The sequence below is a fragment of the Globicephala melas genome, chromosome 3, assembly GCF_963455315.2.
Source record: "Globicephala melas chromosome 3, mGloMel1.2, whole genome shotgun sequence".
Taxonomy (NCBI): domain Eukaryota; kingdom Metazoa; phylum Chordata; class Mammalia; order Artiodactyla; family Delphinidae; genus Globicephala; species Globicephala melas.
Window position 1 is genome coordinate 110,064,565 of NC_083316.1, and position 23,882 is coordinate 110,088,446.

Sequence of the window (23,882 nt, forward strand, 5' to 3'; positions counted from 1 at the left end):
AAGCATCACGCAGGTTGAGCGAGCCAGGGACAGCTGTACGTCTCACCCACCGGGCTGCGCCTCCAGTCCCCACGGGCCTCACTGATGTCTGCCGTTGTTGCTGCCAGGCGAGCGAGAGGCAGCGAGTAGCCCTGCCCGCTGCAGCCCTTGGCCCAGGTGTGCCACTGATCTCCCGGCCCCGGCTTGGGACCCAGCACTGGCCACCGGCGGACTCCCACCTTGACCTGCCGGTTCTTTTGGGTTTTGTGTTATATTTAGAAAATTCCATCTTTTCTTTGACGGTAAAGATTCCCTTTTATTATGGTACTCATGATTTTTAAAAAACATTTAAAATTTTGATTTGAAATATATTTTGGTATTAGGTGTATAGTAAGGATACAACTTTATTATTTTTTCTGTATGGCTGTCCATTTGTCCCAAGACCACTGAATAGTCCAGCTTTCTCCTACTGGTTTGAAATACTTCCTTGGTCATATACAGAATAAATTGCTGTAAGTATTTGAGGACGTTTCTGGATTTTACTGTTGTTTGACAGGTATATTTTAAATGAGGGATCTCCATAATACAGTAAACTTCCAAATTTTTTTATAGGTTCCTTGTTTCTATACTGATGCAGAAAGACGGTCAGTGATGGATGCAACACAGATTGCTGGTCTCAATTGCCTTCGATTAATGAATGAAACTACTGCAGGTAAGAGATTATTAACTGAAATTCTTGACTTACTCCATTTTGAAGGTTGTGAAATCTTAAAACCCTAGGGTTTCTTGTTCCCTGTTTTGCTTGGAGCACTTACCACCTGTGTGTCATAGTATTTTTGGATACTCTGTCACATTCTGTGAAGAGTTCACCTGAGAAGTGCTTTTTCTGTATCCTCATAGCACTTACTTTGGTATTTAATTGCATGCTTGTTTGGGAAGGAACGCATTTATTGTGTGTTTGGAGTATTGCTTTGGTTTAAATATTGGGTTTTTCTCCAGCTTGTGGATTGGTGGAGTTACAGGGGTGGGGTATAAAGCAACATCTCAGGGGGTAGAATATATGGGAATGTTGAGATGGCACAAGGATGGTAGAAGCATGGGAAGAAATGTTTGGAGAAGTGGAGGAAGTGGTTTTGGGAAAAATTGTCAAAGTTGTTGGAATTGGAAACGTAAGGAAGCCTAAGTGAATGTCGGCATTTAACTATTTGAAGTTAGTGTTCTTCATGAATAAATCATGCAGAGCTTATAAAGATTTTGAGTCTTTCATGGATCTGTATACAGAGTCTGTTTTTTCCTACTTAAATGAATTTTAAGTTTAGTACTTAAATGATAACATGTTGAATTTTTTTCTTATTGTGTAGTTGCTCTTGCATATGGAATCTATAAACAAGATCTTCCTGCCTTAGAAGAGAAACCAAGAAATGTAGTTTTTGTAGACATGGGGCATTCTTCTTATCAAGTTTCTGTATGTGCGTTTAATAGAGGAAAACTTAAAGTAAGTATATTTTTTCCAGAAGACTGTATTACAAGTGTATGTTAATTAGGAATTTATGAGAGACAACTTAAAATAACTGGTTAAAGAATTTTGTTTCACTAGTGGAAACTTGGTATGAGCCATCTGAACCTGGAATTAGGTAGATAGGGGTTGGGTGGAAGTTGTAAGCCCAAAATAATTTATCAAGAGTTGACATGGTATGAAGCAAAGAGCATAGACCTTGAGGAAGAAACTCTTAGAGTCCTGAGCCTATTTTTCTTACCTATAATGTGGGGAAAATAATGCTTGCCTTGCAAGCTTACTAGGAGGAATCTTTAACATGTAGTCCCTTCATATATCTTACACTGAGGATTGAGGAGATGATAAACGTATTCTCTTAAGGTTTTGAGTGGTCTGGGAACAGGATGAAGTGACTAGAACTTGGGTGGCCGAAAGAAACCAGACTAGGAGTGATATTCTAGATGTCTGGAGACATTAGAGCTCTGGAGAAAGCAGTTTTGTACACAGAGAAGTCTAGCAGTGTTAATGGCAGAGAGGGACCAGAGGGTGATCATAGTCACAGTTGAAAAAATTTTTAAAAAATATGTATACACATTTCCTGTATTAGTCTCTTTATTAAGGTCAAATTTATATAGAGTAAAAGGTATAGATTTTAGATGTTCAGTGAGGGTTTTTTTAAATTTATTTTTTAAAATTGAAGTATAGTTGATTTACAGTGTGTTAGTTTCAGGTATGTAGCACAGTGATTCAGTTATACATATATATTCTTTTTCAGATTCTTTTTCCCTTATAGGTTTTTACAAAATATTGAGTATAGTTCCCTGTGCTATGCAGTAGGTCCTTGTTGGTTATCTATTTTATTTATAGTAGTGTTAATCCCATCCTCCTAATTTATCCCCCCGCCCTTCCCCTTTGGTAACCATAAGTTTGTTTTCTATGTCTGTGAGTCACAGTCAAATTTGGTGGTATATGCTAGTTCCTCAGTGGGATATAAAATCAGTTCTCTGGCTTGGTGATTTTATCTAGAATTTGCTTAAGAGCCAAGGATATTTTGAGTATTTAATTATTTGGGTTCTGTATCAAGGTTCTTAGTGCCAAGTCTAATTCTGCTTCCAATTTAGGAGTTGGTCGAGTGGACTACCTATCCCAAAATAAGTACTTGTTAGGTTTGGAGGGCATTTTGAGTTTCTGTTACAATCCTGCTTCTTTGAAAACTGGGCTTGCCTCTGCTTTATATTCTGATTTGTTTCTATGGTTTATGTGTTTTTTTTTTAATACAAATCTTTGGGATGGTTGGGAAATAAGAGGTTCACGATTTTTACAGATATGAATGATGGACCAAGTGTTATTCTCACTGTTTAAGCTTTACTTTTATCCATAATAGGATTATTTCTAAATTCCATTTTGTACTCTCATTTTTTAACTTTTAATTATTTATTTTTAATTTTATTTATTTATTTTTGGCTGCATTGGGTCTTCGTTGCTATGCGCGGGCTTTTCTCTGGTTGCGGTGAGCGGGGGCTACTGTTCGTTGCAGTGCACGGGCTTCTCATTGTGGTGGCTTCTTTTGTTATGGAGCCAGGGCTCTAGGTGCACGGGCTTCAGTAGTTGCGCGGCATGTGGGCTTAGTTGCTCCGCAGCGTGTGGCAGCAACATTGGCATTGTTGCTCCCTGCATTGGCAGGTGGATTCTTAACCACTGCGCCACCAGGGAAACCCTCTCACCTTTTTCGACAGAAGATACTGGCCATAATTTAGTCTTGTCTTTGAGTCAAAGTGATGTGTATTAGTTTCTGCTTCATTATCAGCTGTTCCTTGTCAGTTTTCCAATTATAATTAAAACTTAATTATCAAAATACTTATTATAAAATCAAATTTTGGAACATTTGTGTATAAAGAAAAGACATTCATGATCTTACTACAGTTTGGTGTATTTCATTCTAGTCTTTTATGAAAACAAAATTGGAATTACACAGAACTGTGTCTTGTCTTTTTTTTTTTTTTTCCTCTCCTATGAGTTCACTTATTAAGAAAAACTTCCTGAGGACATTTAACATTCTTTGAAGAGATTGTTTTAAGGGTGTGGGTCATCACTTATTTAGCCAGTCTTCTATTATTGGATCTGATTAGATCTAGTTTGCTTCTAATCTGCCAGAGATTTGGAAAAGGATAACCTAACCTAATTAGTCTTCTATGTTGAATAGAAACAGATAGCTGTGACTTCGGACTTTAGCATATTTTCTGGTAGTAAATTGCGTAGAACTAAATAAGCCTTTGGTATTATTCACAGTTTTGTGGTAGCAATAAAACTAGAACTGTACATGACATGTTAGTGTATTGGGCCTTGAATTATAATTGTTGCTTGGAGTCAGATTGGTGTAGTGGAGAAGGCATAGGTTTTGGAATTGAGGTTGGGTTTTGAATTCTATTTCTACCACTTAATAACTTTGTGACCTGTGACCTATCTGATCTATCTAGGTCTTTGTATCATCTGTAAATTGGGGATTGCAATGTCTCTTTCCATAGTGGCTGTAACCATGATTAAATGACACATGCGCATTGCCTTGTTTCAACCTTAATGTCCCTTCTCGCCTTTTTATTACAGTTTACCAGTTAAATATATACCATGATAAAATTTTAAATTGGTTAGTTTTTGAATTAATTATCATATTTTTTTCAAAGGTTCTGGCCACTGCATTTGACACAACACTGGGAGGCAGAAAATTTGATGAGGTGCTAGTAAATCACTTCTGTGAGGAATTTGGGAAGAAATACAAGCTAGACATAAAGTCCAAAATCCGTGCATTATTACGACTGTCTCAGGAGTGTGAGAAACTCAAGAAATTGATGAGTGCAAATGCTTCAGACCTTCCTTTGAGCATCGAATGTTTTATGAATGATGTTGATGTATCTGGAACTATGAATAGGTAATCATATTAATATTTTGGTGGTAAACTGAACTGTGATGTTTCTCTACTTATATTAGCCTTAATTAGCTAATTGTTGAAATTATATGGATGTTATATAACTTCAGTTCTATAGGTAAAAATCAGAGGCCATTCAGGATCTTGCCTTTATTTTATTTAAAAAAAAATTATTTATTTATTTATTTTTATGTTTGGCTGTGCTGCATGGCACATGGGATCTTAGTTCCCTGACTTGGGTTCGAACCCGCACCCCCTGCATTGGAAGCGCAGAGTCTTAACCACTGGACCGCCAGGGACGTCCAGATATTGCCTTTGATGTGAAGGCTGGGTTTGGTTAGTCTAATAATGTAGACTATTTCCAGGAAATTGGCAGTTCCTTTACATGTGCATGTATTACACGTGAGTTACCAGTTTTCATAAATTCAGGGCAAAGTGCTTTAGTGCAGGATTAAACTGAATTTGCTTTAGTCATTGATTCAGAAATTGGTGGTTTTGAGTAGTTCAGTATCACTTGAGGACAACGGGTCTTTTTGTATAATACTACAAGAATTCTGGGTAACTGACATTTCAGGGCTATCCTCAGAAATACCCAGAATGCTTCTGTTATCTGGTTAGGTTGCTTGGATGTTCTTTAGTATGTGAACTCTACTGGTAGAATTCAGGCAAGACTGATGGCTTGTTTGGAGAAGGGTGGCCTGAGCCATCTTCAGAAAATTGTGATGGAGTCAGAATTGCTTTTAATCTGCCACAATTAGATTACTGTGCCTAGTAACCAGATTTGTAGTCACCTCTCTCTTCTACTTGAAAGTGATGGTTTTCATTATTATTAAACAGCAACTTTTTGTGTATCTATGATGTGTTAGGGGGAATCATACAGTATGTGTTTGGCTTCTTTTGTGTCTGGCTTCTTTAACTTAATGTTTCCTAGATTCATGTATTAGTACCTCATTGCTTTTTATGGCAAATAATACTACATTTGTGTGGGTATATCACATTTTATTTTTCCATTCATCAGTTGATGGACATTTGGGTTTCCACCTTTTAGCTATTGTGACGAGTGTTTCTATGAACATTCATGAACAGGTTGTTTGAGTATCTTGTTTTCAGTTCTTTTGGGTGTATAGCTAGGAGGGGAATTGCTGGGTCATGTGGTAATCATATGTTTAGCTCTTTGAGGAATCACCAAGCTATTTTCAACGTGTCCAGTGCATCTCTAGTGGCAGTGCACACTTCTCTTCTAAAAGCTCAGAAGGGACTTCCCTGGTGATGCAGTGGTTAAGAATCCGCCTGCCAATGCAGGGGACAAGGGTTCGAGCCCTGGTCCGGGAAAATCTCACATGCCGTGGAGCAGCTAAGCCCATGCACCACAACTACTGAGCCTGCGCCCTAGAGCCTGTGAGCCATAACTGACCCCTCATGCCACAGCTACTGAAGGCTGTGTGCCTAGAGCCCATGCTCCGCAACAAGAGAAGCCACTGCAATGAGAAGCCCACGCACCGCAACGAAAGGGTAGCCGCCTGCTCCCTGCAACTAGAGAAAGCCTGTGTGCAACAACGAAGACCCAATGCAGCCAAAAATAAAAAAAAATAAATAAATTCATTAAAAAAATAAAAGCTCAAATACTTATTTCACATAAAAATGAGTAAAATATAGAGTTATCATATGATTCAGCAGTTCCACTCCATACCCAAGAGAAATGAAAGCACATTTACACAAAAATTTATATATAAATGTTCTTAGCAGCACTACTTATAATACCCCCAAAATGGAAATGACCCAAATGCCCATCAACTGATAAAATAAACAAAATGTGATATGTCCATACAATGGAATATTATTTGGCAATTAAAAAAATGTTGTACAGATGCGTACTGTAGCATGGATGAACCTTGAAAAGTTTATGCTAGATGAAAGAAATAAGTTAAACTGGACTACATTTTGTCTAATTCTGTTTATATGAAATGTCCAGAATGAGTGGTTGCCTAGGGCTGTAGGGTTGGTGGGGGAGTTGGGAGAATAATGTTAACGGTGATGAAAATACTCTTTTTTAGGGTGATGAAAAGGTTTTAAAATTGATAGTGGTGATGTTTGCACAATTCTGAATATAGTAAAAGCCATTGAATTGTATACTTTAAATGTGTCAATTCTATGGTATGTGAATTAAATTTCAATAAAACTTTAAAAAAAGGAACAACCTCTACTGCTGCTGCTGCCATCTTTCTAGAATGCTCTCTGTACCTTTGCTTTTCATGTTTTTATTTTGGACATTTTCAAATATGCAGCAAAACTGAAAGAATTTTACAGTGAACATCCTTATCCTGCCACTTAGGGTCTACTGATAATATTAACTGTACTTGTTTTTTCCACATACCTATTGATCTGTTCATCTATCCATCCTTCCATCTACCCATCAATTTATTTATTTATTTAGACAAAGCTAAGAGTTTTAAAAAAAAAAATCATTTATTCATTCATTCATGCATCCTGCTCCAGGTCTTAGTTGCGGTATGTGGGATCTAGTTTCCCCACCAGGGATTGAACCTGGGCCCCATGCATTGGGAGCGTGGAGTCTCAAACACTGGACCACCAAACCGTCATTTTAAACTGTTTCAGTTGCTACACATCCTCACCAAATATTGGTATTAGTGATCTTGAATTTTTGCCATTCTGGTGGGTGCATTCTATACCTCCACTATTTTTCTTTTTTTTTTTTGAGATGTAATTCATAAAAGTCACGCATTTAAAGTATATAATTCACTGGGTTTTAATATATTCATGGAAGTGTGCAGCCATTACCACAACCCAATTTAAGAATATTTTCATCACCTGATAAAGAAACTCTAAATGAGCTATCATTCTGTGAAGAGACGTGGAGGAACCTTAAATGTATATTTCTAAGCAAAAGAAGTCAACCTGAAGAGGCTGTATGATTCCAACTATATGACATTTTAGAACTATGTGACATTCTATATGACAACTATATGACCTTCTAGAAAAGGCAAAACTATGGAGACAGTAAAAAGATCAGTGGTTAGCCAGGGTTCAGTGGAAGGGAGGGATGAATAGGTAGAGTACAGAGGATTTTTAGGGTAGTGAAACTATTCAGTATGATGCTGTAATGGTGAATACTTACACCATTTGTCAAGTTATGTAGAACCCTAATTTATACTATGATGTATCAATATTGGCTCATCATTTGTTAGAAATGTATCTTACTAATGCAAGATGTTAACAGGGGAACTGGGTGTGGGGGTAAGAGGTGTATGGGAATTCTCTGTACATTTTGTTTATTTCTCTGTAAACCTAAAACCAGTCTTAAAAAATAAAGTGTATTAATTAAAGAGAAAAAAATATCTGTACCCATTAGCTGTCTTTCCCCATCTGTTCTTCCTCCCCCAAGCCCTAGGCAGTGGTTAATCTACTTTCTGTCTCTTTGGAGTTGGCAGTTCTGAACATTGCATATAAATGGGGTCAGTCATATATAACGTGTTCTTTGTGATAGGCTTATTTCACTTAGCATATTGTTTTCAAAGTTCATCCATGTTCCAGCATGTATCAGTCACTTTTATTGTTTTTGTTCCTTTTTGCTGAATACACTTGATGGATAATAGGGTTTTTCACACTATTTTGCCTGTGAATAATGCTGATATGAACATTCATGTGCAAATTTTGTGTGGTCATGTGTTTTCAATTGTCTTGGATAGATACCTAGAGTGGAATTGCTGGGTCATATGGGAGCACTATATATAACATGCTGAGCAATTGCCAAACTCTTGCAAAGTGGCTACACCAATTTTACATTCCCACCAGGAATGTGTGTGAGATCCAGTTTCTCTCCATCCTTGCCAGTACTTGTTATCTGTCTTTTTGATTATAGAGATTTATTTTACATAAAAGTGGAATGTGATTTAACCTATTATTGTTCTTTTCCATAGAGGCAAATTTCTGGAGATGTGTGATGATCTCTTAGCTAGAGTGGAGCCACCACTCCGTAGTATTTTGGAACAGGCCAGTAAGTATTATTGTGACTGTTCATCTTGGACTCTTTGGAAAATGTTAATTACTTTTTTTTCTTTCCAGTTTTACAAATTTTCATTGTATGAACTACTTCAGTGCAATATGAAACTTCTTTTTATCAATATCGTCCCCCTGGAGGACCTCCAGTAGTGTCTAGGGAAATCTGATAGTTTTCCCAGGAAATGTAATTCAGATTCAAAGATGGATTTAAAGTCTCAGGTATTTCATGGTGGTAAAAATTGTCTTTAGCAGTGTTGCTGTGGTAGTCTTGTAGGTTTTTTTTGTCAGTGAATCTTTTGTTGAAAAATAAGTAAAGGGAGGATATGATAATCACATACTTACCAGGATGCTTTAATTTTATCTTGGGCTAAAAGGTGGAAGTTTGATTTAGGAATGCATTACTAATGTTCTGCAAACCTTTGACAAACCTTTTCCTAGAGTCCACTCTTGTGTTGGTTGCTATTTCATGGTGTTGAGATGTACTCTAATCTTGACACAGGCTCAGCTCTTAAATCAAAATGATTATCACAGATGGGCATGTTCTTTCCATACTGGGTCAGCCCATTTCTTTAAATAGCCCTTCTCAACAAATTGTCAGTGTTTGTTGCACAAAATGTGACCAGGAAATCAGGTGGGTTTTGTTTTTTTTTTTTAATTTTTATTTTTGGCTGCGTTGGGTCTTTGTTGCTGCGCGTGGGCATTCTCTAGTTGCGGCTAGTGGGGGCTACTCTTTAGTTGCAGTGTGTGGGCTTCTCATTGTGGTGGCTTCTCTTATTGCAGAGTATGGGCTCTAGGTGCGCAGGCTTTAGCAGTTGTGGTGCACGGGCTTAGTTGCGGCATGTGGGATCTTCCTGGACCAGGGATTGAACCCGTGTCCCCTGCATTGGCAGGCGGATTCTTAACCACTGCGCCACCAGGGAGTTCCCAACCAGGTGGTATTAAGAGGTGTTTTATGAGTGACAGCAGAGCCTTGGTGTGTACCTTCTCTCCTTCTGATATGAGGAGATTGTACCTGTGTTATAATCTGGCCTATGCTTATACTCTGGCTGGAGTGCTGGAGTGACTAGATGTGCATCTGCATACTTTTTTTTTTTGCATGCCATGTCAGGGATAGTCCCAATATTTTGAGGCCCTTTTATTTTCCTTATGGCCAGCTCAATTATTGATGTTTTAACATTTATTTGTGTGAGGCTGTTTCCAAGATTGTAGGATTTGTGTACTGTAGGACATTAGGTATTCCTGACTCTCACCTCTTAAGTCCCAATATTGTCGTGCCACTCTGCCCTCATTATTTTGAGCGTGCACCTGTCTGTGTGTGCGTGCTCACGTGTTATTGTGGAGGGGATTAGGGGTGGTGGGGCTTTGTTATACATTTGTGAATTATTTTGTTGTGATAAGATGTTATATTGCTCTTTTTATTTCACTGTAAAATACTAATTAAAAGATTCTTTTAATATAAATGTCTATTCTAATTGTTTTTAAATAGAGTTAAAGAAAGAAGATATTTATGCAGTGGAGATAGTTGGTGGTGCAACACGAATCCCTGCAGTGAAAGAGAAAATCAGCAAATTTTTTGGTAAAGAACTTAGTACAACACTAAATGCCGATGAAGCTGTTACTAGAGGCTGTGCATTGCAGGTGAGCTTGCTTTCTTTCACAGGTAGCCATTTATAGGTCATTGTAAATACAGCAGTGGTTTTATGTATCCAGCTAGTCTGAGATCAGCTCAGTGATCTTAAGGTCTAAGATTCTAAAACTTCTGTTTTAAAATTGGTATCAGAAGTTGTGTTCATAAATGGAATTGTTTGTACTATATAACATGTAACAAGATGAAATAAGTTACTAGAAACATACGTAAGCCTGAAATACCACTAGAATTTGACGTATTTGTTGCATGAAGTAGTGTTATACATCAGTTAAATAAAGGTTGAGGTTAATGGAAAAGTAATGAGGAATAGCTAGATTATATGGGTGGTTTGACAAATGATAGACATTTATAAAACCACTTATTTAGGTACTATTAAGTTATTAATGTAAGTAGATGTCTTCTGAAGTCATTCTTTATAGGTATTGTAATAATTAGTTCGTATGTCTACTTGCCAAATGGAATTTTTAAAAATTATTATTCTAGTGTGCAATCTTATCGCCTGCTTTCAAAGTCAGAGAATTTTCTATCACTGATGTAGTACCATATCCAGTATCTCTGAGATGGAATTCTCCAGCTGAAGAAGGGTCAAGGTAATAATGTTTTTTAATCATTTTTTACTTAAATGTTAAGTCTTAGAAAATACTCTCCATTTCAAGTTATACACATCTGTAATATTTTGCCGTAGTGCATGAAGCAAAGTGATTATTTAGTCATTCATCAGAATAAGTTTGTGTCCTTACTAGCTTCTTTTATTTGATCCTGCTGAAATAATTGGTGCCTTTTATGTGCTGATTGAAGTATATATATATGTTTAAAACTGACACTAGACACACACACACACACACACACACACACACACATATTTTTTTTCTTAGGAACTCCTATAATCTGCAAACAGTGCCAGTTGAGAAGAGTAACTAGAGCTATACAGTGATTACAAATCTAGAATACATGGGTAAAAAGTGTTAGCAATGTCCTAAATTTGTGTTTTTGTCTTTTTCCTCTCTCTGTTCAGTGACTGTGAAGTCTTTTCAAAAAATCATGCTGCTCCTTTCTCTAAAGTACTCACATTTTATAGAAAGGAACCTTTCACTCTTGAGGCCTATTATAGCGCTCCTCAGGATTTGCCCTATCCAGATCCTGCTATAGGTAAGTAAAGAATTGGGAATTAAAAAAAAAGAAAAAAAAATTATGTGTGCTTGGGAGAACTGGAATAGCAAAGCAAGTAGAGTATGCTGAAATTTAGGTATTTTAGATCACACGCACAAAAAAACCACTTGCAGTCGTATTACCAGGTTTAGAACCAGCAGGATGGTCATTATTTAATTGGATCTCCTATTGTGGGCTGTAGTTCTTGTTTTCTTTTTTTTTAATTAAAATTTTTTTAGTTTAGTTTTTATTTTTATTTATTTATTGATTGATTGATGCTCTGTGCGGCTTGCGGGAAGTTAGTTCCCCGACCAGGGATCCAACCCACGCCCTCGGCAGTGAAAGCACAGAGTCCTAACCACTGGACTGCCAGGGAACTCCCTGGGCTGTAGTTCTTGGTTAATGCACATTATTGTTATACCTTGTGCATAATGTGGTGCTAGTTACTGAAAGGAGTTGAAGAGATTCAATTCTGACCCTAACATAGAGTTAGGTGTACACAGAAAATCATTAGAAAATTGTGATGATCAGTATCACAGGTTATGGAACCATGTTGGCTTGAGTCTTCATTGACTCTGAGAAACTTAGAATCTGGATATAATACCAGTCGAGGAGAGAGAAACTAGAGTTAATATGATAATTATGGAACTAGAATACATGGGTAAAGTATTAGGAATATCTTGAATGGCACTTAGAAGCTTGGAAAGTTAACCTACTCTATTTTCCTCATTTGTAAAACAGGACTAGGTATGATAATTCATACTTTACAGAGTTTTATGAATTAAAAAACATAAGCAAAACCCTGGTATAGTAACTGAATCTAGAAATGTCAGTTTCTTGATAAGTGACAAGCAGTATGGAATCACTGGGGTTTTCAGTAGAGGAAAGTGGGACAAATCTATTCTAGGAATTTATCTGGCAGTAGCCTATAAAGATGAATTGGAGTAAGGCACTGGAGGGAAGGACATGTTTGAAGAGTTAGGAGGTAGGTACTTGAGTCCTTAATTGAGACAAGATAAATAAGAGTTTAACTCTTTGTGAGAGAGGAAGGAGAAATCTGATGATTTAGTAAGATTCTAAGAGTGCCCACTTCGCTTATTTGAAGTATCATGTTACTGACCTTTCACTGAGAAATGGACATAACCTGGCAGTATGGGCATGTATTTGTGTTTGAATTCATCCTCTTAGGTTATGTGTTCTCTTTTGTCTTTCTTATGTCCTTAGCTCAGTTTTCAGTTCAGAAAGTCACCCCTCAGTCTGATGGCTCCAGTTCAAAAGTGAAAGTCAAGGTTCGAGTAAATGTCCATGGCATCTTCAGTGTGTCCAGTGCATCTCTAGTAGAAGTGCACAAGTTTGAAGAAAATGAGGAACCGATGGAAACAGATCAGAATGCAAAGGAGGAAGAGGTAATCTAGACAATCTTATACCATTTTAGGCCATTCATAATGGCTCAGAGGTGACACTTGTCTAGAAATTCTAGCAAATAGACTGGGTGACAGAGCTGCTGAGAGTAGGTTTGCATACGTACCCCATCATATGTGAACTAGCACAAAGTCTTTATACAGAATTTGTATAGAAGTGGGACATAGTTGGCTTCCTCCTTCAGACCATGCACCTCTCAATTTGACTTATTCTTGGTTCTTTCTGATTACTGGGGAATGCTGAGTCTCAGTTGATTATTTCCACAGGTAGCATAGAATTCACTCATTTGTTGGAATCATGCACTGGGTCTTGTACTTACTGTGTATAAAAATCAAGGCTTTATAAAACTATAAATGTTTGGGGTCTCATCCCCACAGATTTTGTTCGACTTGGTCTGGGCTAGAGCCCAGGTGTCAGTTTTAAAAGCCTCCGAGGTCATTATAATGTGCTGCAGGCATTGAAAGCCAGTGTGATTCAAGGTCTCTACAAACTTCTCCCTTCTTTGTCATTTCTGTCAGCCTTTGTTCTTTTAACACCTTTAACAGAATTTTCAAGGTGTCCACCTCCCCTAATGTACACAGTGGTTGTACTTTTGAGGATGGAAAGGCTGATTTAAAAACTGCTAGAAAAAGTTAAGACTTTGGAGAGAAATGTATTCATGAGGAAGCTAGGAGAAACTCATGCTTTCTTCGGATTTTATTGTGTTAAATATTGCCACGCTGTTTGCTTATAAGTACTGCTATGGTTTTACAATGTAGTTCTATAGCCGCTCCTATTTATATAAGGACAAGGCAAGAGTTATTTCCATTGTACAGATGTAGTAACCGAGATCCAGAGAGGAAAACTTTCATGTTCTAAGTGTAACATATGTGTTATAGCTGGAATTTGAGTCTGGGTTGTCTGATTGTTGGTAATTAGTAGGAATTCCACATCATGTGATTTTGCCAGTGTGTCATGAAGGTTGCTTAGTCTTTCACTAGTATTTCCTAGTTTCAGGATTTGATGTGACCTGTTTTTCAGAAGATGCAAGTGGATCAGGAGGAACCACATGTTGAAGAGCAACAGCAGCAGACACCAGCAGAAAATAAGGCAGAGTCTGAAGAAATGGAGGTATGAATTGTGTTTTAGAGTATGATTTGCCGTCTTTTTACATAATGGTTTTGGCTGACATATTATGTCTTGGAAGGGAATTATATTAGAAATCTTCGTTTATCTGAACAGTCTTTAAAGCAAGATTTTGTAGTATGGTTGGAAAGTATCTTTGGCAAAATGGTCTTTGAACTTCAGTCTGGATGGTTTGTGGGAAGGAAGCACTCAGAAGCCCTAGTTTTACTAGGCTAGTGATTGGTTCATGCTGGTTTCTGAATGGCTGTTACTAATAGTCATCCTACCCATAATTTATTCTTTACTAATAAACAATGAAAGATGTTTCTTTCAAGTTTTGTCAACTCTCTGAAACTTGTCTTTTTGTTGAAATACAGTTTTCAATAATAATGTTTTGAAATATATTTTGTAAATAATGTTAATATTTATCCCAAGTATTTAAATGAATATGTAGCATTTTTGGATCCTTTACAACCTGTTCTTTAACTTTTGAGTTTTCATGTTTAAATTTTGTCATCAGCATTGAAAACAGCTTTTCTTTCAAATTATTTGACATTGCAGTGTATAATTTCACCTTCTAATGTATTTCTGATTGTGGCATTTAAAAAAGTTTGGCAGAGCCTTTAGGAGGCTTAAGTCTGGTACCCATTTTCATGTCAGTTAACAAATTTTATTCCTTTAGCTGTGCAAATAATTGTAAAAAAAAAAAAATGCAGAGGAAATCATCCTCATAGATGCTTTAGTGTACTGTAGGCCTTTTCCAAGGTGGAAGACCTGTTATTGCCTGGGTTGGGGGCAGCAGTGGGCAAGAGAAGTACATATTTTTCTGTGTTTGGGAAGGTCGGGGAGGAGAAAGGAGAGAGGTGGACCCGCCTGCCTTCCCCACCCCCCACCCCCCCCACCCCCCCCCACCCCCGCCAATTTGTGGATCAGCAAGAGCTTTCAAAGCGTAAAAGCAATGAAAGTAATCACAAAGGAAAAGGTGAATAGATTCAACAATAAAAGCTTGCATAGACAAATAATAGAAGATTAGAAAAAAGCTAGAAGAGTCAATCACTTGGGGGGAAGAATCACAAAGATCCCAAGAGAACGCTGGATGAAATATGACTAGGCTATTTGAAGAAATAAGTATGCCTTATAACTTTGTGAAAAAAGGTTATTGACCCAACGAAAATAATAGATCATGGTAAATGAATTCCTTTTTTTGGCCGGGGTACAGTGGAATGGATTCTGTTACTCCTTGTGAGAATGTAAATAGGTGCAGATACTCTGGAAGTCATATTAGTACTGGATTTCTGATCCTTAAAAATTTCATACCCTCTCCCCACTAATTTCCTATGCATGTTCATATGTTTAGATAAGAGTGGAAGAAAATTAGAGAATATTTAATAGTGATTACATGTTGATAGTGGGATTATGGCAGGTTGTTTTTGTGTGTATGTATGTAAATAAGTGTATGTGTGTGTACAGATCAGTAGTGTTAAGTATAATCACATTGTGCTACAATCTTTTTCATTTCGCCAAACTAAAACTACCTATTAAGCAACAATTACCCATTCCTCTATCCCTCCTCCCCCCGTCCCCTGGCAACCACCATTACTTTCTATCTCTATGGATTTGACTATTTATAGTCAAAAATATTTATATTTTTAACTTTCCAGATATTGTAAGAACACAAACTAAGTTAATAAAAGAGCAAAACCAGCTTTTGAAACATGACTCATTTGGAAGTTTAAGAGTCTGTATAAGTGTTCTTAATGATTTCTGTTATTTTAGACCTCTCAAGCTGGGTCAAAAGACAAAAAGATGGACCAGCCCCCTCAAGCCAAGAAGGCAAAAGTGAAGACCAGTACTGTGGACCTGCCAATTGAGAATCAGCTGTTATGGCAGATAGACAGAGAGATGCTCAACTTGTACATTGAAAATGAGGTGGTTATTTTAAGTCTTCTAGAACAATAAGCTAAAAAGTTAACTTGACCGTAACGTTCAAACTCTGTATCTAGTGACCTTCATGTATTTTAGGTTGTATGGGGTTTGAGAACAGTTTTAGGTTTTGGGGTAGTGGAGGACAAGTTTAATAGATCCCAAGACATAACATCAAAATTCTTTTATGGTGATATTATGTCTTTTTTGCTAAAAACTCTGTTTTGAGATCTTTGACATTTAGGGGAGGTATCATTCATGTTTGGGTGTGTGAGTTTGATTGTTCACTAGCGATTGGGATGTTTGAGGCCAGGGTCAGGGAAGTTGATCAGCAGGAGAAATTACATTAGCCTTAATATTTTGTTTATTAGTTCCTTTCCCTGTTGCCAGTCAATATGTAACTCTAGTTATGGTGAGCGATGCAAGGTTTGGGACCCTGGAGCACAGTTATTCATTTAATTATTGTCTGTGAGGTTTCTCATCATATATACATTGGATCTTAGAATAGTTTTGTTTCATAGACCCTTTAGCCTCTATACTATATGAATAATTTGATTTTCCTGGGTATGTAATACAAGCAGAGTATACTCACCTTGTGACATTGAGCTAATAGTTTCTTAAAGTTCTCTTGTCTTAAATTCTTTTCCTTATTTTTGCTTTTGAGTTTGAACATCTTGATATTTCTTCTATTGCTCTTTTTTTCTAAGTACACCCACAGAACTCTCACTTGATCTTAATAATTTACTAAGGACTGATGCTTCCAGCTCTCTTTCCGTGAATGATTCGCAGAACTGAAAGGATTTGAGGAAGAAGGCTTTTCTACTTTTATATTACTTAATAGTTAAGGGGAAATTGTCTCAGTTTTCTGAATGTCTAACTGTACTGTTCACAGGGTAAGATGATCATGCAGGATAAACTAGAGAAGGAGAGGAATGATGCTAAGAATGCAGTAGAAGAATACGTGTACGAAATGAGAGACAAGCTTAGTGGTGAATATGAGAAGTTTGTGAGTGAAGATGTAAGTATGTGCTGCAGTGTGTCTACTTAGTGTGCGTCTTCCGGCAGGATCCTTAAATGTAGTTAACAAGGGGAAGTTTGTATCTGTAGGTATACAGAAAAATGATTAAAAATGCACTTTTTTGGGGAAAAGTTTTATATCGTTTTATTTTCTATTGATGGAGTGTTTCCCACAGGTTAGATGTTGTGCATCACTCTTTTTTTGGTGTGTCACTTTTTGATACATTTTTGCATGCTATTATTTACCTAGTATTTCTCTTTAAATCAGTTCACTTTTCCCTGATGTTTATTTTAACTCACTTCTTAAAAAAAAATTCAGTATAATTGACATATAACTTTATATTAGTTTCAGGTGTACAGCATAATGATTCGATGTTCATATACATTGTTAAATGATTACCACAATAAGTCTAGTTAAACATCCGTCACTACACATACTTAAAAAAATTTTTTTCTTGTGATGAGAACTTTTAAGACTTATTCTCTTAGTAACTTTCATATATGCACTACAGTATTATTAACTATGTAACTCAGTTTTAAATGTTTTTAATTCTGAAATTTTCAAACATATTCATATGTCCCCTACAGCGGAGAAAATAGTGTAATAAACCCCTTTGTACCTATAAAGCAAAATAACATTTTGTCAGTCTTGTTTTCCATATCCCCATCTCTCCACTCCCCCATATTTTAAAGAAAATCCATATATATCATAGTTTGTGCCTGTTTCTTCATTTGTGAATCTACTGATTTTTGACTGACTAAATTGCAATGTTTCCTTCATCTTTAGGACCGTAACAATTTTACCTTAAAACTAGAAGATACTGAAAATTGGTTGTATGAGGATGGAGAAGACCAGCCAAAGCAAGTTTATGTTGATAAATTGGCTGAATTAAAAGTGAGTGACTCTTGAAAGCAGAAATGCTGTAGTTTCCATGGAGAGTATCTCAAAATTGAGAGTAATTCTCATGTTAAGTAATTGAAGGCAGATTGAAAGTGACTGAAGAGCTATACTTTTTATCACTTAGGTTCACTTTCTTTCACAACTTTGTAACAGCAAAAGAATTTTTCTGAAAATTGAGTTTAGCCCTAAACTGTTTCACTGAATTGGAGCTTGACTATGTTCTTGGTGTCAAGAGATTGAAAGACTAGCAAGATGCATCCCTGTCCTAAAGGTACTTGCAATGCAGTTGGAGCAGGGCTGCGTGTATACAGCTTTGATTCTCAGTAGAGAAGTGTCTGGTTTTGTATTTAAAGAAGCTGATAGTTACACCTTAGAGTTAAAAGTACAAAGAATTATTTAAAGTTGAGTTGAGGCCTTTTTTTTTTTTTTTTTTTTTTTGTGGTACGCGGGCCTCTCACTGTTGCGGCCTCTCCCACTGCGGAGCACAGGCTCCGGACGCACAGGCCCAGCGGCCATGGCCTATGGGCCCAGCTGCTCCGCGGCCCGCGGGATCTTCCCGGACCAGGGCACGAACCTGCGCCCCCTGCATCGGCAGGCGGACCCCCAACCACTGCACCACCAGGGAAGCCCGAGGCCTTTTGTTTGGAAAAAGATGCAAATACACAAGAAGAACTTTTTGCATTTCTCTGGATTACTTAGTTTCTTGTCTAACTGGGCCATTGTGACTAACCTCTGGAATGGAATTGCTGAAGGACAGTGCCTGCAGTTTCCTGTCATTCTGGCAAGAATATAAAGAGTCTCCAGTGAGATCCTTGCCATTGAGGTTTTTGATTTACTTTTTATTATGGGAGATGTCCAACACGTGAAAGTAGACAGAATTATAGCTTCAACTGTTGTCAACTTATGTCTGGTTTTGTTTCATTTCTGCTCGTTTCCACTCCCAGTTATTTTAAGCAAGTCTCTCAGGTTATATTTAATCCAAAAATATTTCAGTGTGTATTTAAAAGAAAATGTAGCCTTAAGCTGTACCATTATCACATGCATAAAAATTTCTTAATGTCACCATTAATATCACCATAAATTCAGTCTGTTTTCAGGTTCCAGTTGCTTCATAAATTATTTTTTAGTTTGTTTGACTCAGGATCCAAACAGGGTCCATATATTCTGTTGATATGTCTCTTAAATCTGTGTCTGTACTTCTCCTTCCACCATTTCTCCTCCCTTACTTAGTAGATGAAAAAACTTGATCATTCGTGCTCGAGGATTTATTCCTGGTCTGGATTTTGCTCCTTTTCAACTCTGGTGTTTAATCTTATCTAGTAAATTGATGGTTACAGCTGGAGGCTTTGTCAGATACAGGTTTAAAAGAAAATTTATTTTTTATTTTTCCAAGTGTACTTCATATATGGTGAAGTATACCATATCACTGTCTGGAGGCACCTAATTTTTGGTTGTCTCCCTAATGTATTTTGAGAACTAGGGTTCAAGTGACAAGTTGAAGTGGCTCCACTTGGAACAGTATTGAGGTATATTCTCATGTAGACTGAGGATATATTTCAATTGGCTGGGGAAAAATATTCAACTTCTTATATATAGAACATGGAGATTAAACGTATTTTAATTCATAATCAGTCTTAGTAGAAAGATAATACTCTTAAAGTTTAAACTCCCCTGTGAAGAATTTGTATATTCTCTCTTCTGTTAAGAATCTAGGTCAGCCTATTAAGATACGATTCCAGGAATCTGAAGAAAGACCAAAATTATTTGACGAACTAGGGAAACAAATCCAACAGTATATGAAAGTAATCAGCTCTTTCAAAAACAAGGTATCTTTTTTTTTCTTTTTTTTTTCTTCTCCTCTTCCCTACTGTTGTTTCGGTAGAGTTAAGTATTGAGACATTTACGTAGCATTTTTTTGTCTTCTTTTTAACAGTTGTTTAATGATAGTATTTTCTTTTTGGATGTTAATGTAATGTATAATATTTTATCTAATCTTACTAACAACCCTGGGATTTGCTGCTTCTCTTTAATAAGGGGACTATGGAATTGAGCAGTATTATTCAGCTTCCTTTTCTTGTTTTGAAATGTTTGATCATTGACTTAACTTGCTCTATTTTGGTGTTAGAACACATTAGGCAAATAATTTGGTTTGTTATGCAGATGTAGGACTGTCTCAACAATAAACTACTTTCATTATTTTTGAGCACTATATGATATATACTCCATAAATATATTATCTGATTAAATTTGCACAGTACCCTTATGAAGTAGGTGGTAGCATCAACATTTATAGATAATTTCTAACATCTTTAATCCTCACCCAAGGTTACTATTGGGGGAGCTGGGATTTGGCCTGAGGTCTGATTCCAGAGTTTCGATGGCTCCCAAACTTTGGTAAATAGTTTGGTTAAGTCCACTACTATACTCAAGGATCTTGATGTATTGTCAGTGTAAGAAACTTTAAGACAGATAAATTGAGCTTTCTAAAAAAATTACTTTTAAGTAAAAAATTGTGCTTCTTTCGAAAGGACTCTTTTTTTTTTTTTTTTTTTTTGCGGTACGTGGGCCTCTCACTGCTATGACCTCTCCCGTTGTGGAGCACAGGCTCTGGACGAGCAGGCTCAGCAGCCATGGCTCACGGGCCCAGCCGCTCTGCGGCATGCAGGATCCTCCCGGACCGGGGCACGAACCGGTGTCCCCTGCATTGGCAGGCGGACTCTCAACCACTGCGCCACCAGGGAAGCCCTGAAAGGCCTCTTTTAAAAAACTGTACTCATTATTATTTTGGTTCCTAACAAGGATGCCTAAATCTCAGGTCTCATACCTAATGACATGTAATTTTTTTTTTGCATTGTATAAGGTTTTGTGTAAAGCATGTGCTATGTATACTGCTGAAGCATTTTAATTACCACCTTGTGTAATTTTGGCCTTTAAATGTATTTCCTCTGTGTTTTAAAAATTGGGGTTACTTTTCTGAATTCTTCGGGAATTGAATGTCTATGTAGTTTGCGAGGCTAGATGGGCTTCATTTTGGGAAAGATTGTAACTTTTTGAAAGATGGTGAAGAACTAGGCAATGTTTGAGTAGGGACAGTATCATCCTTTGACACTTGTCTGGTTGGCTACTGGTTGCAGGAGGACCAGTATGACCATTTGGATGCTGCTGACATGGTGAAGGTAGAAAAAAGCACAAATGAGGCCATGGAGTGGATGAATAACAAGCTGAATCTGCAGAACAAGCAGAGTCTGACCATGGATCCAGTTGTCAAGGCAAAAGAGATTGAAGCTAAAATTAAAGTAATGTATGATTTTAAAGATTTAATAGTCTTTTCTAGTCAGTCTCATTATTATATTATTAATAGGAGAGAATTTCATTATTGCATCTTTGCTTCTGGCTTGGGGATAGGGTGGACTTGGATTTTAGTATGCCATGTAAAATTTGTTACAAGAAACCACAGTTTTCTCTCCTGTTGTTCTAGGAGCTGATGAGTATCTGTAGCCCTATAATTTCAAAGCCGAAACCCAAAGTGGAACCTCCAAAAGAGGAGCAAAAAAATGCAGAGCAGAATGGACCAGTGGATGGACAAGGAGACAGCCCAGGCCCTCAGGCTGCTGAGCAGGGTACAGACACAGCTCTGCCTTCGGATTCAGACAAGAAGCTTCCTGAAATGGACATTGATTGATTCCAACAATTGTTTATATTAAAACAGACTATTATAAAGCTTTAAGTTGTCAACTTTGTTCTAAATATCAACTAGAGCAATTAAATACTGGAGATTTCTTAGTTTTTAGGGGATTTGGGTGGCAGGAGATATAGGTAATGTATGGAGCATTTTGACTTCGAAATAGTTAGATACAGAAATGAAGTGCATTGTATCTTTTTCATAATGGTACTATTTAGAAGCCCAGTTAGTCTTACTGAGCTTATGCTTCACTCCTTTTATGTTTAATCATGCTTATACAAAGAGAAGTTTGTTTTAGAAAGTTGAGCTATAGCACAAGCTATACCTAGCTATCAAGCAGACTTGTTATGACATATATGGCAGGAACTCTAATTGTGCTTCACAGATCTGCTGTGGAGATTGCCACAAAGGCTCCCCGCTTGGTGTGGGGATGGAGGAGGGGTCTCCCTCTGTTTCTGAGGACTAGAGAGCATGGCATGGATTAACAGAACAACTAAAAGGTATGCTCTGAGCTTCATCACGTGTCAGTCAGCTCCGCTGGGACTCCCACCCCGTCTTCCTATCTTCCCATCTTCCCCCAGTTAAAGGAGCTCCTATTACAAATGCCGTGTGTTGCTCCTGGGAAAATAGATCCTTTCACCTGGAGCAAGTTGTTAACTGAGGATTTTAGACCTGCAGGCTCTTCCTAAGAATGTATGTTCCTGAAAGTATGTCCACTAATATCCCAAGTATCAAAGTCTAAATAATTTTCTCTTCGGAAGGTTAGAATTGGGTAGATGTGCTGTTGGATATAGGCCTGGTAAATTTAACTGAGGGACTGATTCTTGTTAATTATGGTGTGAAGATTTGTATCCTGGCCTGCTTATTCAGGTGAGATGTTCTGTGTAAATTTGAGGTATAGCTTGAAGTCTTACGACAAGAGTTAAAAGTTCTTTTTTGCTCATTCACAATCACTTATGTGTTGTGTTAATATCTGTCATGAATCTGCCAATTTGTATGTGTTAAACAGCGGACAGATCATACAGAAAACTAAGATGCACTGGATTGTACTGAATGAGTCTGAAATAAGTGTTAAAGAAGTGTGGTGCTGACTTTAGCAACACCTCATTCTTACTGTGCAGCCAGTGTCAGGAGCACCAAAGCATTCCCTGTGACTGCCCTTTGGGCAGTGTTGATAAGAGTGAGGCATTTTGGAAACTAAGGGAAACCTGTAGTATTAGAGGCCAGAGCTGGTACCTGCCCTAGAAACTGTTACAATCTTTGTTGGTTACTTTTTGGACCTTTGTAATTGTTAATCTGTATTAACAGAGAGCTGCTCTGTTAATTTTGGCCTATGTTGTTAGAAATAAGATTATACCTTGCATATCTAGAATATGTTTCTGTCCATCTCATGCACTAAAATATTTAGAGTGTTACAAGCTCTAAAGTGCTATAGAGAAACATCACTTAGAGGAGGAAGGTGGAAGTGTATTTATGTTGGAGTGTAAGCATGTGTGGAAGCCTCGCAGCACCAGGACTTTGGCCCTGTTCTTAGAGCCTCCTCTATCCATTCTCTACCTGTCCTGCTTCAAGAGTTCCAGCTGGCCTGCTGTGAGGCCAAGAGCTACTTAGGAGTGCTGGCTGCAGGATTAAGCCAATTCTTAGGCAACTGACTCAGTTCCTAATGGCCATTTCTTCTAAAAATTTTCTTTTGTGTGTGGGGGAGGGTGTGGGTCTTGGGATGGGGGTGAGGTTGAGGTTTAAAGTTTAAACTAGAAATAAGATGATGTGGTCTGCTTGCTCTCTGTTTAGATAGGCTTTAAGACCAATTGGATTTACATGGAGGCCAGGCCAGAGAATCGTAATCAATGACTTGTGTGCAGACAAGCATTTATCCAGGTTGCATTGTCCCAATTGGTTTGTTAAAGCTCCAGGTTATGTTCTTACACAAAGAAAAACATTCAGTAAACATGAGACAAGTTTTAGGAAAACTTAATAAAAAGAAACCTGTCTTACACTCAAAGGAATGGTTTTCTTAATTTCATAATGAAGGGTGTGTATGTGTGTGTTTGTATGTTTTTGTGTTTTAAATAAAAACTCTTCTCTAGAGGTAAGAGTCCTCTAAGCTAAATTCCAAGTAGTTAACATTTGTCAGAGACCTCCATTCTGAAGAACATTTGAGGCTTAGCACACTGGGTGGTAAAAAGTAGCTCTTTCCATACTTACTCTCCCATGCTGAGTCTTGGCCCAGTTCTCTGACTTAGAAATCCTTACCTTGCTCCTGTGACTGGGCCTTTGAGGGTTTTGGTATTAGCAGGAGGTGGGTTACGGCCCTATAAAGGCCAGTGCCAGGACTGATGCCTGCCCCTTCGAAGAACAGGACATGGCCCAGAATGTGCTAGTAACAGTTGTTACCAGTGACAGTTCCAACAGTGTGTGCATGTATGTGTGTCTTGGTGTGTATGTGGGGTGGTGTTGAGTGTTGAAAGGGGGTGAAGCCACCAGAAGAGACACTAACTATACAAAGCATAGGGCCTAGATGGGGAGGGGTCTGGGGCCTTCCTCGCTGTAGTCCTGCTACTTAATAGTCCCGGTGCCAGGCCTACCAACAGGGCCTGTGTCCACCACCTTCAAGAGGTG

At 37.7% G+C, this 23,882-nt stretch overlaps 1 protein-coding gene across 1 annotated transcript in view; it reads left to right on the plus strand.

Moving 5' to 3' along the window:
• HSPA4 (heat shock protein family A (Hsp70) member 4) overlaps positions 1-23,259 on the plus strand; it is a 42,728-nt gene extending 19,469 nt beyond the window's left edge. Inside the window, exons 5-19 of the mRNA XM_030869640.2 lie at positions 592-691; positions 1,341-1,474; positions 4,156-4,400; positions 8,336-8,412; positions 9,904-10,055; positions 10,549-10,655; positions 11,081-11,214; positions 12,439-12,620; positions 13,657-13,746; positions 15,517-15,669; positions 16,556-16,681; positions 17,468-17,575; positions 19,288-19,407; positions 20,716-20,877; positions 21,060-23,259. Of these exons, the coding sequence (XP_030725500.1) occupies positions 592-691; positions 1,341-1,474; positions 4,156-4,400; positions 8,336-8,412; positions 9,904-10,055; positions 10,549-10,655; positions 11,081-11,214; positions 12,439-12,620; positions 13,657-13,746; positions 15,517-15,669; positions 16,556-16,681; positions 17,468-17,575; positions 19,288-19,407; positions 20,716-20,877; positions 21,060-21,263 (2,094 nt within the window). The 3' untranslated portion in view covers positions 21,264-23,259. The remainder of the gene's footprint in view (positions 1-591; positions 692-1,340; positions 1,475-4,155; positions 4,401-8,335; positions 8,413-9,903; positions 10,056-10,548; positions 10,656-11,080; positions 11,215-12,438; positions 12,621-13,656; positions 13,747-15,516; positions 15,670-16,555; positions 16,682-17,467; positions 17,576-19,287; positions 19,408-20,715; positions 20,878-21,059) is intronic.
• The last annotated feature ends 623 nt before the right edge of the window (positions 23,260-23,882 follow it).